Below are 15,360 nucleotides of genomic sequence, written 5' to 3'. Positions count from 1 at the left end.
AATACATATTGTTTTCGTAATGCAAATTCCAAAAAGTCAGACTCAACAAAATAACTTTCAAGCAGTAGCAGAAAACCAATTATAGATTCATCCCAGAGGGTCTGGGATAAACTTTGTTGAAAAACACTGGCTTGGAGCTAGAGGAGTCCTGGCATATAGAGAACGGTTTGTAAGAAACATGTGTCGAAGAGAGGACATCTTTTGGGTCCCTGACTGAATCCTAAGCTGTAACTTGTCATGGTCTTTTGGAACCTGAAGGGCCAATCGAGAGGAATCTCAGGATGTCCATCACTCTTCTCAGACCCATGGTTTGGGGCAAATTGGCTCAGTTTTAATACTGAATCAAAAAAAGCAAAAGCTATTTTTCCCCCCAAAATTACACCCCTCTTTTTTTTGGTGAATATATTTCAGAATTTTAAGGAAACAGTTGCTGGAGCTATTAGCCCCACATATATCTGCCAGGAAGTGTGGTATCATCTGCAATGTCATCCAGCTTTCATAGGGGATATCAGCCTGGGGTCTGCTCTATACTTACTGTAGACCTCTAATTTGCTTTAGCTGCTTCAACAGTTCCCCACTGTGATGCATTTCTGTCGGATAAGTGCATCCACTTATACAATCTTTACCAATAAAGACCCAAGGTACCTTTCTGGCTCTTGTGAGCTGTTTCAAATAATTTTGAATCTTGATTGTGTAACTAGTGGCTGTGATTATCAACAAATTCCAAAAACCCTTCTGTGAAGACAATTGACTGAGGAGCTCTTGGATCCTTCTGCGGTAGGAGCAGGTGGGCTTAATGAACACAACCACGTTTTCAGGTTGGATTTTGCTGTTCACAAATTCCTGAGCCCATGCTGACAGGCAGCTGCCTCCTAGGGAGGAATCTTCCATTTTAGGCATTGCTCAGGATATAAATCCATAAATTTTTAATTTAATCTAATTTAATTACATTTAAATTTAAATAACCACATATGGTAGTGGGTACTGTACTGGACAGTGAAGTTCTAAAGCCAGAAATAGGTACAGAGAAAATAGATCATAGATATTCCCATCAAGGGGGGCTTTTATTTTCCTGTATTTTCTTTTCTAATATGTGGTGATGTAAAAGTATGCAGGTAAAGTTCTTTACACAACGTCTCTTTAGCCTAGCTTCATGTCCAGGGACACGGTGTGACTGCAACCAGCTTTCTTTTTGGTGCTACTAAGCACTGCATCAGGGAGGGGACTTGCCATAACCTAGTAAACCTGTATGTCTTGGATTACTCCGTTGGCCCAACAGGTCTTAAATGATCTATAGTAGTAGAAATAGAGTAGTTTTCATCTTTTCCACTGTCTGCTCTCATCCTCTCAAATTATGGAAACTTAGTGAGTGTCTGCCAGGAACTCTTCTGTGACTTCCTGTGTCAGTTCACTATCGTCACAGTAGTGATGGAATGGGTAGTGGAATGTTGTTGGTTTCTTTCTTTCTTTCTTTCTTTCTTTCTTTCTTTCTTTCTTTCTTTCTTTCTTTCTTTCTTTCCTTCCTTCCTTCCTTCCTTCCTTCCTTCCTTCCTTCCTTCCTTCATGTTTAATTATTTATTTTGGTAGAGGAAGGGCAGAGAGAGATGGAGAGAGAGAATCCCAAACAGGCTCTGTGCTGTCTGAGCAGAGCCCAGTGTGGGGCTTGATCTCATGAAGTGTGAGATCATGACGTGAGCTGAAATGAAGAGTCAGATGCTTTACCGACTGAGCCACCCAGGTGCTCCTAGTGGTTGGTTTCTTATTTGATTTAGAATTTCTAGTGTTCCAGTTCAGGAATCCATAGCGTCTGCTGCCTAAGTTACCATGTTGTATTGGATAAGCCAATCATCTGAATACCTGTCATGCCAATGCCACATATTTCTAGCTACCTAGATAATTGTATTTTGTACATATGACCTTGGCCTCTTTGCCATAACTGCTTGGACCAGAGGTGTTTGAATATGGCTCACAGATGCATAGAATGAACAACAATCTATATGGTGGCATTAAAAAATGAGTTGAGCCGATTTATTTCTTTTCCAAGTTTGATCTATGAAAATATAAGTAAATGATTCAGGTAGCCTTGCAATAGTTGGTTAAGAATTCATTAGGAAGAAGCAGAGCCATACCAGTGTTATTTTGGTGCCTCACAGACTAAGTGATGAGAGACCAGAAACTAAGGGTAAGCAGAGGGAGCCATTTGGTCACTAAGGGACATACTGTGGAAGTGACAGCATGCTGCCTATGGAAGAGATAGAACAAGTGCAGGTAATTGAGTTGCCTCAGTTTCTGATGTTATAATTCCAGAGTATAAGAATGCTTAAAATAAGCATTTATTTAAATTTATGTAATTTACTTTAGTGTTTATTTTTAAATCACTTTATTGAGGTATGATTAGCACACACACACCCAAAACTGTACATAGTTAATGTAATATAATATTATTTTTAGAGTCCAACAGCTATTAACATTCTCCTAGAGTGATTATTAGAAAAAACAAATCTAGGAAAATATGGGGACTAACCCCTGTTCATCATCTCAGAGCTGCGGTAGGATAAGATATTAAACTATTGGTCTAAAAGAAGATCATTTCAGATTGCCTGTAGGGATCCTTCTATATTGCCACTACAAAGATGACTACCTAAAAATGACTGCTTAAAATTTTTGGTGTATTTTGTAGCTACTATAGTACTATTTTCTTTACTCTTCTCCTCCTCCTTTTTCTTCCCCCTCCTCCTTCACTCCTCCACCTCCCTCTCCCTCCCTTCTTTCTCCCTCCACCTCCCTCTCCCTCCCTCTCTCTTCTCTCCATCTGACTTAATTGTAATCACACTGTATGTACTCTTCCCACACTGAATAAGGTAAAAATGCTTGTTAGAGTATTATAAAAATTTTTGTTAGCAGTTTCAATGGTTGCATACTATTTTATCATGTGTGTTTGTTAATTATAACAAACAAATACATTTCTTCTGGACCTTTGTTTCACATGCATTCTTATGTAATATGCTGTGATAAATATGCTTACATTGATTTTTTCCTGCATTTTGAACTATTTTCTGGGTAACTTAAAATTTTTTTTTTAATGAAATTTATTGACAAATTGGTTTCCATACAACACCCAGTGCTCATCCCAAAAGGTGCCCTCCTCAATACCCATCACCCACCCTCTCCTCCCTCCCACCCCCCATCGACCCTCAGTTTGTTCTCAGTTTTTAACAGTCTCTTATGCTTTGGCTCTCTCCCATTCTAACCTCTTTATTTTTTTTCCTTCCCCTCCCCCATGGGTTCCTGTTAAGTTTCTCAGGATCCACATAAGAGTGAAACCATATGGTATCTGTCTTTCTCTGTATGGCTTATTTCACTTAGCATCACACTCTCCAGTTCCATCCACGTTGCTACAAAAGGCCATATTTCATTTTTTCTCATTGCCACGTAATATTCCATTGTGTATATAAACCACAATTTCTTTATCCATTCATCAGTTGATGGACATTTAGGCTCTTTCCATAATTTGGCTATTGTTGAGAGTGCTGCTATGAACATTGGGGTACAAGTGGCCCTATGCATCAGTGCTCCTGTATCCCTTGGATAAATTCCTAGCAGTGCTATTGCTGGGTCATAGGGTAGGTCTATTTTTAATTTTCTGAGGAACCTCCACACTGCTTTCCAGAGCGGCTGCACCAATTTGCATTCCCACCAACAGTGCAAGAGCGTTCCTGTTTCTCCACATCCTCTCCAGCATCTATAGTCTCCTGATTTGTTCATTTTGGCCACTCTGACTGGCGTGAGGTGATACCTGAGTGTGGTTTTGATTTGTATTTCCCTGATAAGGAGCGACGCTGAACATCTTTTCATGTGCCTGTTGGCCATCCGGATGTCTTCTTTAGAGAAGTGTCTATTCATGTTTTCTGCCCATTTCTTCACTGGGTTATTTGTTTTTTGGGTGTGGAGTTTGGTGAGCTCTTTATAGATTTTGGATACTAGCCCTTTGTCCGATATGTCGTTTGCGAATATCTTTTCCCATTCTGTTGGTTGCCTTTTAGTTTTGTTGGTTGTTTCCTTTGCTGTGCAGAATCTTTTTATCTTCATAAGGTCCCAGTAATTCACTTTTGCTTTTAATTCCCTTGCCTTTGGGGATGTGTCCAGTAAGAGATTGCTACGGCTGAGGTCAGAGAGGTCTTTTCCTGCTTTCTCCTCTAAGGTTTTGATGGTTTCCTGTCTCACATTTAGGTCCTTTATCCATTTTGAGTTTATTTTTGTGAATGGTGTGAGAAAGTGGTCTAGTTTCAACCTTCTGCATGTTGGTGTCCAGTTCTCCCAGCACCATTTGTTAAAGAGGCTGTCTTTTTTCCATTGGATGTTCTTTCCTGCTTTGTCAAAGATGAGTTGGCCATACGTTTGTGGGTCTAGTTCTGGGGTTTCTATTCTATTCCATTGGTCTATGTGTCTGTTTTGGTGCCAATACCATGCTGTCTTGATGATGACAGCTTTGTAGTAGAGGCTAAAGTCTGGGATTGTGATGCCTCCTGCTTTGGTCTTCTTCTTCAAAATTCCTTTGGCTATTCGGGGCCTTTTGTGGTTCCATATGAATTTTAGGATTGCTTGTTCTAGTTTCAAGAAGAATGCTGGTGCAATTTTGATTGGGATTGCATTGAATGTGTAGATAGCTTTGGGTAGTATTGACATTTTGACAATATTTATTTTTCCAATCCATGAGCAGGGAATATCTTTCCATTTCTTTAAATCTTCTTCAATTTCCTTCATAAGCTTTCTATAGTTTTCAGCATACAGATCCTTTACATCTTTGGTTAGATTTATTCCTAGGTATTTTATGCTTCTTGGTGCAATTGTGAATGGGATCAGTTTATTTGTCTTTCTGTTGCTTCATTGTTAGTGTATAAGAATGCAACTGATTTCTGTACATTGATTTTGTATCCTGCAACTTTGCTGAATTCCTGTATCAGTTCTAGCAGACTTTTGGTGGAGTCTATCGGATTTTCCATGTATAATATCATGTCATCTGCAAAAAGTGAAAGCTTGACTTCATCTTTGCCAATTTTGATGCCTTTGATTTCCTTTTGTTGTCTGATTGCTGATGCTAGAACTTCCAGCACTATGTTAAACAGCAGCGGTGAGAGTGGGCATCCTTGTCGTGTTCCTGATCTCAGGGAAAAAGCTCTCAGTTTTTCCCTGTTGAGGATGATGTTAGCTGTGGGCTTTTCATAAATGGCTTTTATGATCTTTAAGTATGTTCCTTCTATCCCAACTTTCTCAAGGGTTTTTATTAAGAAAGGGTGCTGGATTTTGTCAAAGGCCTTTTCTGCATCGATTGACAGGATCATATGGTTCTTCTCTTTTTTTTTGTTAATGTGATGTATCACGTTGATTGATTTGCGAATGTTGAACCAGCCCTGCATCCCAGGAATGAATCCCACTTGATCATGGTGAATAATTCTTTTTATATGCCGTTGAATTCGATTTGCTAGTACCTTATTGAGAATTTTTGCATCCATATTCATCAGGGATATTGGCCTGTAGTTCTCTTTTTTTACTGGGTCTCTGTCTGGTTTAGGAATCAGAGGAATACTGGCTTCATAGAATGAGTCTGGAAGTTTTCCTTCCCTTTCTATTTCTTGGAATAGCTTGAGAAGGATAGGTATTATCTCTGCTTTAAACGTCTGGTAGAACTCCCCTGGGAAGCCATCTGGTCCTGGACTCTTATTTGTTGGGAGATTTTTGATAACCGATTCAATTTCTTCGCTGGTTATGGGTCTGTTCAAGCTTTCTATTTCCTCCTGATTGAGTTTTGGAAGCGTGTGGGTGTTCAGGAATTTGTCCATTTCTTCCAGGTTGTCCAATTTGTTGGCATATAATTTTTCATAGTATTCCCTGATAATTGTTTGTATCTCTGAGGGATTGGTTGTAATAATTCCATTTTCATTCATGATTTTATCTATTTGGGTCATCTCCCTTTTCTTTTTGAGAAGCCTGGCTAGAGGTTTGTCAATTTTGTTTATTTTTTCAAAAAACCAACTCTTGGTTTCGTTGATCTGCTCTACAGTTTTTTTAGATTCTATATTATTTATTTCTACTCTGATCTTTATTATTTCTCTTCTTCTGCTGGGCTTAGGCTGCCTTTGCTGTTCTGCTTCTAGTTCCTTTAGGTGTGCTGTTAGATTTTGTATTTGGGATTTTTCTTGTTTCTTGAGATAGGCCTGGATTGCAATGTATTTTCCTCTCAGGACTGCCTTTGCTGCGTCCCAAAGTGTTTGGATTGTTGTATTTTCATTTTCGTTTGTTTCCATATATTTTTTAATTTCTTCTCTAAATGTCTGGTTGACCCACTCATTCGTTAGTAGGGTGTTCTTTAACCTCCATGCTTTTGGAGGTTTTCCAGACTTTTTTCTGTGGTTGATTTCAAGCTTCATAGCATTGTGGTCTGAAAGTAAGCATGGTATAATTTCAATTCTTGTAAACTTATGAAGGGCTGTTTTGTGACCCAGTATATGATCTATCTTGGAGAATGTTCCATGTGCACTCGAGAAGAAAGTATATTCTGTTGCTTTGGGATGCAGAGTTCTAAATATATCTGTCAAGTCCATCTGATCCAATGTCTCATTCAGGGCCCTTGTTTCTTTATTGACCGTGTGTCTAGATGATCTATCCATTTCTGTAAGTGGTGTATTAAAGTCCCCTGCAATTACCACATTCTTATCTATAAGGTTGCTTATGTTTATGAGTAATTGTTTTATATATTTGGGGGCTCCGGTATTCGGTGCATAGACATTTATAATTGCTAGCTCTTCCTGATGGATAGACCCTGTAACTATTATATAATGTCCTTCTTCATCTCCTGTTACAGCCTTTAATTTAAAGTCTAGTTTGTCTGATATAAGTATGGCTACTCCAGCTTTCTTTTGGCTTCCAGTCGCATGATAAATAGTTCTCCATCCCCTCACTCTCAATCTAAAGGTGTCCTCAGGTCTAAAATGAGTCTCTTGTAGACAGCAAATAGATGGGTCTTGTTTTTTTATCCATTCTGATACCCTATGTCTTTTGGTTGGCGCATTTAATCCATTTACATTCAGTGTTATTATAGAAAGATACGGGTTTAGAGTCATTGTGATGTCTGTATGTTTTATGCTTATAGTGATGTCTCTGGGACTTTGTCTCACAGGGTCCCCCTTAGGATCTCTTGTAGGGCTGGTTTAGTGGTGACAAATTCCTTCAGTTTTTGTTTGGGAAGACCTTTATCTCTCCTTCTATTCTAAATGACAGACTTGCTGGATAAAGGATTCTTGGCTGCATATTTTTTCTGTCTAGCACCCTGAAAATCTTGTGCCAATTCTTTCTGGCCTGCCAAGTTTCAAAAGAGAGATCAGTCACGAGTCTTATAGGTCTCCCTTTATATGTGAGGGCACGTTTACCCCTTGCTGCTTTCAGAATTTTCTCCTTATCCTTGTATTTTGCCAGTTTCACTATGATATGTCGTGCAGAAGATCGATTCAAGTTACGTCTGAAGGGAGTTCTCTGTGCCTCTTGGATTTCAATGCCTTTTTCCTTCCCCAGTTCAGGGAAGTTCTCAGCTATGATTTCTTCAAGTACCCCTTCAGCACCTTTCCCTCTCTCTTCCTCCTCTGGGATACCAATTATGCGTATATTATTTCTTTTTAGTGTATCACTTAGTTCTCTAATTTTCCCCTCATACTCCTGGATTTTTTTCTCTCTCTTTTTCTCAGCTTCCTCTTTTTCCATAACTTTATCTTCTAGTTCACCTATTCTCTCCTCTGCCTCTTCAAGCCGAGCTGTGGTGGTTTCCATTTTGTTATGCATTTCGTTTAAAGCGTTTTTCAGCTCCTCGTGACTGTTCCTTAGTCCCTTGATCTCTGTAGCAAGAGATTCTCTGCTGTCCTGTATACTGTTTTCAAGCCCAGCGATTAATTTTATGACTATTATTCTAAATTCACTTTCTGTTATGTTATTTAAGTCCTTTTTGATCAGCTCATTAGCTGTTGTTATTTCCTGGAGATTCTTCTGAGGGGAATTCTTCCGCTTGGTCATTTTGGATAGTCCCTGGCGTGATGAGCACCTGCAGGGCACTTCCCCTGTGCTGTGGTGTATAACTGGAGTTGGTGGGCGGGGCCGCAGTCAGACCTGATGTCTGCCCCCAGCCCACCGCTGGGGCCACAGTCAGACTGGTGTATGCCTTCTCTTCCCCTCTCCTAGGGGCGGGATTCACTGTGGGGTGGTGTGGCTCGTCTGGGCTACTTGCACCCTGCCAGGCTTGTGATGCCGGGGATCTGGCGTATTAGCTGGGGTGGGTAGGCAAGATGCATGGGGGCAGGAGGGGCAGGCTTAGATCGCTTCTCCTTAGGTGATCCACTTCAGGAGGGGCCCTGTGGCAGCGGGAGGGAGTCAGATCCGCTGCCTGAGGTTTGGCTCCGCCGAAGCGCAGAGTTGGGTGTTTGTGCGGAGGGAGCAAGTTCCCTGGCAGGAACCGGTTCCCTTTGGGATTTTGGCTGGGGGATGGGCGGGGGAGATGTCGCTGGCGAGCGCCTTTGTTCCCCACCAAACTGAGCTCTGTTGTCAGGGGGCTCAGCAGCTCTCCCTCCCTTTGTCCTCCAGCCTTCCCGCTTTCCGAGCAGAGCTGTTAACTTATGACCTCCCAGACGCTAAGTCGCGCTTGTTGTGGGAACACAGTCTGTCAGGCCCCTCCGCTTTTGCAAGCCAGACTCGGGGTCTCTGCTTGGCCGGCGAGCCGCCCCTCCGTCCTGGCTCCCTCCCGCCAGTCCGTGGAGCGCGCACCGCCTCGCCGCCCTTCCTACCCTCTTCCGTGGGCCCCTCGTCTGCGTTTGGCTCCGGCGACTCCGTTCTGCTAATCCTCTGGTGGTTTTCTGGGTTATTTAGGCAGGTGTAGATGGAATCTAAGTGATCAGCAGGACGTGCGGTGAGCCCAGCGTCCTCCTAAGCCGCCATCTTGCCGCGACCCCCTAACTTAAAAATTTTAATTTAAAGTGTACATTTTTATAAGCATTCTTGGGACAGTTTTATAATTTTATCTAAAGATTTCCATAATGTGATGGCAGCAATAAAAATCCAGCAGCATTTTTATTAGAAATGATTCTTCTAACGATTAAAAATACTAAGTTAGGACTTGATAAATAAAATAGTGTCTATGTCACTCTCCACAGATTTCTCTTTTTCTGTAATTTTTCCATCATTCCTTTTGTTAGCTTCTCCCATAAAGCCTCCGCTCCATCTCCTTTATCCCACTTAAATTTTGTTTTCCCTTTATTCTGCCACTCCGTTTCATACCTTTCCTCACCAAACACCTTGAAAAAAATAGTCCACACTCACTTTCTCACCTTCCAATCGACCATTAACCTCCTGCAATCAAGTGTCTGATGCCATGACTTAAAACACTTGACACATGGTATTATAGTTTATTTTATCTTCTGCTAGACTGTGTGTGCCTTAGACTCAAGGAAAGTTTTGGCATCCATAGCAGTGGCACAAAATGTATAGTCAAGAAAATGAATTCATTCAACAAACATGGCATGATAAAGCTTCATCCATTCTGCACTTAGGCATGCATAAGATGAATCCGTGCATAAGATGAATTTCTTTGGCTTTTGGAGTAACAAATCCAATACACCTTTTTAAGGACTTATTCTATGTTGTATTTCCTTTCCCTTAGAATTTACTGGGATGGTCTGTCCTTCTGTTTGTGTCTATGTACCTACCTACCTAATTGTTTGCTATATATACCTATCATCTGATTATCCATCTATCTTTGTTAAATTCAGAATCTTTATTAAGTTTCTATAAATTGACTTAATAATAATCTGATGGTTGTCAATGCAAGATAATATGTACCATGGATGCAGGTAAATGGCATATTTTCATTAAAATAATGTTCCTCTTAACTGTAGGAATAGAGCTTGGGACCAGAATCACAGAGGCCAATGTGGTTCAGGAAGTCAGGTGAAGCGTAGGAGCCACTTGCATAAAGAGTCTGTGTTACATTATTCCATCTTTAAAAAGATGATACCACTAGTTACTTATGTGGTCAGAACCTTGTGCATGGTACCAATACCAGAGGAAGTTAGGAAGGAGTGAGTCCCTTATTTGTAGCAATTTTTCTAATTGAACTAGGCAACATGTATATAAGTATATCACCAGAAAAATGCACACACATGTATTTTTGGGTTGTGTCCACTACCAAGGAATTGCTAAAGTTATTATAACATTTTGAATGAGATGCAGTTTATCTGGAAAGACTGTGGAAAAATTCAATATTTAAGACATATTAAGAGCTTTCATCTTAAGTCAAGAGAAGGAGAGGGTCACTCTGAAGAAGAGGATATAAAAGCTTTGTCATAGAGAAAGTGCATGTTTCAAGGGTCCATAGTGAAAGTGAGTAAAGTGGTAGACAGTTGTGATGCTGTCTATTCATAGATGTAAGAAGCAGTTACGAATCATTTCTCAGCTGAGCAAAAGGTGCTGAAAATGATTAAACATCATGAAGCAGGAAGTTGTTGCTATTTAACAAAAGAGCTTTTAGTCTTGGCATTCAATTATGGATATGAAGCTGAAAAGGCAAAGCAAGAAATGTAAGTATATGACATGGCGTATGGCCATGAGGGAGAATAAAGATATGAATGAGATTACAAGGATGCTTATGGAGACATTGGACTTAATCCTATTAAAACCCTTGTCTGAAACAAAGATACCATCCTATAAAACAGAAAGAAGGAGGGAATGGGGCGGGGGGGAAGAGACAGGCAATTTTGGGGATTCATTATTTTTAAAAGTAATATCAAACAGTGGTAGCTGAATTATTTAAGAGAAAGAGAATGGAAGGGGGAAACGAGCATCTTGCACAATACTAAAGTGACTAGATTCCTTCCTTCCTAGGAGGGTTGGCAAAAGAGCCTCAAATAAATGGTTTTCTTGCAGATTTGAGTGCAAAGGCAGATGGGGCTCCAGAACAATTCAAGAATTACACAGAAGTGGAATTGACCGCTGCTCTTCTCAAAGTGTGAGGCATGCTGAGTTCAGGAAATACTGATTTAGGAGGTGGTGTGTGTTCATTCCTGTTTCAAAACATTGCTAACTACAAGAGACAGTCCATAGGGACAGGAAGTTTGCAGGACAATGTCAACAACTCTGAGAGGATGAATTCGTGAGAGGCAATTGGGAGGACACTTTTGGAGAAGAAATAAAAGAGAATGTTTCTGCCATGAAAAAGACTTCTTTTAACCTTAAGAGGGAGGAAAATATTAAATTACATCAACCGTAGAGTTTAAATTTATTTTGTTGTAATATAGTTGAAGAAAATAATTTGTGAATGGCGTTAACAAGAGGATACAGAGGGGCACCTGGGTGGCTCAGTCGGTTAAGTGTCTGACTTTGCCTCAGGTCATGATCTCATGGTTCGTGGGTTCCAGCCCCCATGTGGGGCTCTGTGCTGACAGCTTGGAGCCTGGATGGAGCCTGCTTCAGAGTCTGTGTCTATTTTGCTCTCTCCCCCCTCCCCCACTCACTCTCTCTCTCTCTCAAAAATAAATAAATGTTAAAAAAAAAAACAAGAGGATACATAAAAACCTTCTTTCCCCTATTTTCCTTAATCAAACATTTCTCAGCAGTGTGGGCAGAAGATTCTTTTTTGTTTGTTTGTTTGTTTGTTTGTTTCACTATGTTTTAAGAGATTCTTTTTGTAAACTGTAAAGGAGTAGTGATCTCTATCCCTAATATGGCTGCTGCTTCTTAAGGCTTTTCTAAGATTAGAAGATAACAATAGTTGGTGTGTTAATCCTGTGCAAAGGCCATATGTGCAAAGAGAAACATTTGAGTCTGAAGATTTAATTGATCGTCAGGATTTGCCTTTTCTAAAATGTTAAGAAATTACCAGTTTGTGAGCAATAAAGCCAATATTATCAGGAATAATTGTGGCTGACATATTCAATTTAAGAATCTAAGGGGAGATAATCAGAGCATATTGCAACGGGTTAAAAATTATGTTCATATACTTGTCTGTGCTATCTAAAATAAAATCAAGTTTGAGAAGTAAATATTAGGGTTGGTAAGTATTCAGAAGTACCTAATTTTGACCCAGTTTTTAAAATAAATTTTGTTAAAAAATATATAGAAATTAAATGATCAGAACAATTAAGCATAGAGCTCTATGAATTAGTACACATGGAATATGTCTGTGCAACCACCCCTTAGAACAAGAAGCAGAATACAAACAACACCCAGATGTTCTCCTTGTTGTCACTGTCCTCATGCTCCTTCTCAAGAGCAACATCTGCCCTGAAATCTAACATCAGAGACTAGTCTTGCCTACTTAAAAAATATTTAAGGGTGCCTGGTTAGGCATCTGACTTCGGCTCAGGTCATGTTTGTGGGTTTGAACCCCACATCAGGCTCTGTGCTGACAGCTCAGAGCCTGGAGCCTGCTTCAGATTCTGTGTCTTCCTCTCTCTCTCTGCTCCTTACCTGCTTTTGCTCTCTTTCTCGCTCTCAAAAATAAACATTAAAAATTTTTTTAAATGTATATTTAAATCTATCATACAGTGCATATTCTTTTTTCTGTCTTCTTTTGCTCATCATTATGTTTATGAGATTCATCTGTATTATTGAATATAGTGGTGGTTCATGGCTGTGAATTATTTTCATATTTGAAAGAAAATTAGCACATTATTAAAAATTGGGAGTATTAATGTAAAAAACAGTTCTCTATTAATATTCAATTTTGGGTATAATTGTATTTTTTAAATATTTATTTATTTTTGAGACACACACACACACACACACACACACACACACAGCATGAGCGGGGGAGGGGCAGAGAGAGGGAGACAGAATCTGAAGCAGGCTTCAGGCTCCAAGCTGTCAGCACAGAGCCCGATGTGGGGCTCGAACTCACAAACCATGAGATCATGACTTGATCCAAAGTCAGATGCTCAACCAACTGAGCCACCCAGGTGCCCCCATGGCTATAATAGTATTTTCGATAAGCATAATCTCAGGTTGGTTTCCTCAAAGTTCACTGCTGAGACTATGTGAAACAACAGGTGGTTTATTTGGGAGATGATCCCAAGAAATACCAACAGGAGAATGTGGAAAAGAGATGAAGAAGGGAAGGAAGTCAATAGTGGGGGACTAATGAGCTTGCTGCTGCTTTTGGCAATTGAGGCATAATTCCACTGGAGACCTCTGGGAGATGGTATAAAAATCACCAAGAATTGTCCCAGCCAAGAAGCAAGGAAGTTGGGATATCTATCCACCACCTTTCACATTCGTTGGAGGCTGCTTTCCATGATGTAAACTCTGTGGTAATTTCAGTCGGCTGTGCACATAGGCAGAATATGTTCTCACATTTGAGAACTGTCAGGTAGAGTCGCAGTAGTTTGCCAGCAGAACCTGCAACTGGAAAGTCTGAGTGCTAAGAGACTGTAAGTAGCATCTGCTACAATTACAATCTCAACCAAAAGGCAACTCTAAGTAAACACAATAATGAAATACTGGTTGGCAAGTAGCTGTGGTCAAACTCACAATGAAGAAATGTTAAGTGTTTGAATAATCATCGTTATATCTTGAGGAATACACTATTTCCAATAGACACATACACATTTCCTTGGGGTTCCAGACTGGGTCTTTGCTTGACTGCATGGCAAAGTTTTGGTTATGGGCTCCTAGGAATGGGGCTATATGATCATAGCTATGGCTCTCTGTTGCAAATTATTGCTTTACTTTGATAATTAGCCATCTGGAGTTGACCTTTAAAAAGCACTGGATTAAAAATCAATCAGGAAGGTTACATGAATAAATGGAATTGTGAAGGCCAAAATATTCCATCAATTTCAGTATTTTAAACTTTGTCTTAGATGAAGAATTAGATTGATGGGGGGCAGGGTGAAGGGGAAAATAGGTGATGGGCACTGAGGAGGGCACTTGTTGGGGTAAGTACTTGGTGTTGTATGTAAGTTATGAATCATGGGAATCTACTCCCAAAGCCAAGAGCAATCTGTATACTCTGTATGTTAGCTAAATTGACAAAAAAATTATATTTTAAAACAATTGACCTTTGATTTTTGATGACAGACCATTGCTACGTTTTCATGAGTTTCAAATTTAGAACTAACAACCCACTTTTGTTATTTGCAGAGCTTGGAAACCTTTGTCGGTTGCAAAAGGAAGGTATATTAAGATGTGCAAAATTATTTATATATTTCAATTTCTTCTTTACTGTCTGGAAAGTACTTGGAAACTACATCCATGAACATTGCATATTCATGATTATCTAGAAAGGATATTATTCAGAATTTGTTTTAAAACTATTGCTCTTAGGTTACATATTCTTCCAGCTCCCACTTTATTCATCAAAACTGTAGTTCATCAAAACTACAGTTCTAAGAAGCTAGGTAACCTTTTCAGCTCATTTAAAAAATCATAGGCTTTGTTTTAAGTAGCCTATTGTATGTTTGGTACTGTTGAATGGAAATTTCCTTTGTTGTAGTGCTCACTCATTCTTTTCTATTCTTTACACAAGGGCAGGTCAGAACACTTCTGTTCATTTTTTCCTAGACAGCAGATAGAGATATACAGTGCTCCCACATCTCCTTTCCCATTAAATTACCTGTTTTTAGGCTGATCCTTGAATTGTTTATAAGGACCTGGTGCTGGATCCCTTTTTTCCTGCTTTTCTTTTTTTCCCCAAACTTGAATTTGTTTCAAACAGTATATTGTCCAGAACTGAAACCAATATCCAAGGTACCCTTCTTGTATGAAGAATGGTAGAACTTTTTACCCTTATATTTTTAGAAGCTGTTTCTTTTGATATGGAGTAGGATCAATCAGGAAATCTTTGGTTGGAGACAAACAAAAATAGAATTTGAAAATTTCTATATGTATTAGGAATCATGAGAGATTTTTTTTAATTAAAAAAAGGTTTTTTTTTTACATTTATTTTGAGAGACAGAGAGACACAGAGAGAGAGGGAGACACAGAATCTGAAGCAGGCTCCAGCCTCTGAGCAAGCTGTCAGCACAGAGCCTGACACGCGGCTCAAACCCACGAACCATGAGATGATCACCTGAGCTGAAGTCGGACACTTAACCAACTGGGACCCAGGTGTCCCAGGAATCATGAGAGGTTTTAAGGGGGAAATTGTAGAACCAGTTTCAAGATTTTATAAAAGTAACTTTGGTAGCAGGAATGTATAGGTATTATAAGGGAAAATAACCATTTCTGACTGAATTCACTCTATTTTTATATCATCTATAGATTTGATTAATAAAAAATCAATGTCGACATCTAAGACATCATGGTACATGCACTGAGCGGGAAAGGGAG

General features: G+C 39.6%; 1 protein-coding gene across 1 annotated transcript; it reads right to left on the bottom strand.

The window, feature by feature from the left end:
- Positions 1-531: 531 nt before the first annotated feature.
- Positions 532-891, bottom strand: LOC122478707 (glutaredoxin-1-like). Its single transcript, XM_043572289.1, has one exon. It carries the CDS (start codon positions 889-891, stop codon positions 532-534), a length of 360 nt encoding a protein of 119 aa, XP_043428224.1.
- Between the last annotated feature and the right edge of the window lie 14,469 nt (positions 892-15,360).

Source organism: Prionailurus bengalensis, chromosome A1 (genome assembly GCF_016509475.1).
Source record: "Prionailurus bengalensis isolate Pbe53 chromosome A1, Fcat_Pben_1.1_paternal_pri, whole genome shotgun sequence".
Taxonomy (NCBI): domain Eukaryota; kingdom Metazoa; phylum Chordata; class Mammalia; order Carnivora; family Felidae; genus Prionailurus; species Prionailurus bengalensis.
Note: the sequence above shows the minus strand (reverse complement) of the source record. Positions and strands in the feature narration are given on the sequence as shown.

Coding starts and splice junctions, on each gene's coding strand:
- LOC122478707 (XM_043572289.1), bottom strand. CDS start 891: ATGGAAGATTCCTCCCTAGGAGGCAGCTGCCTGTCAGCATGGGCTCAG.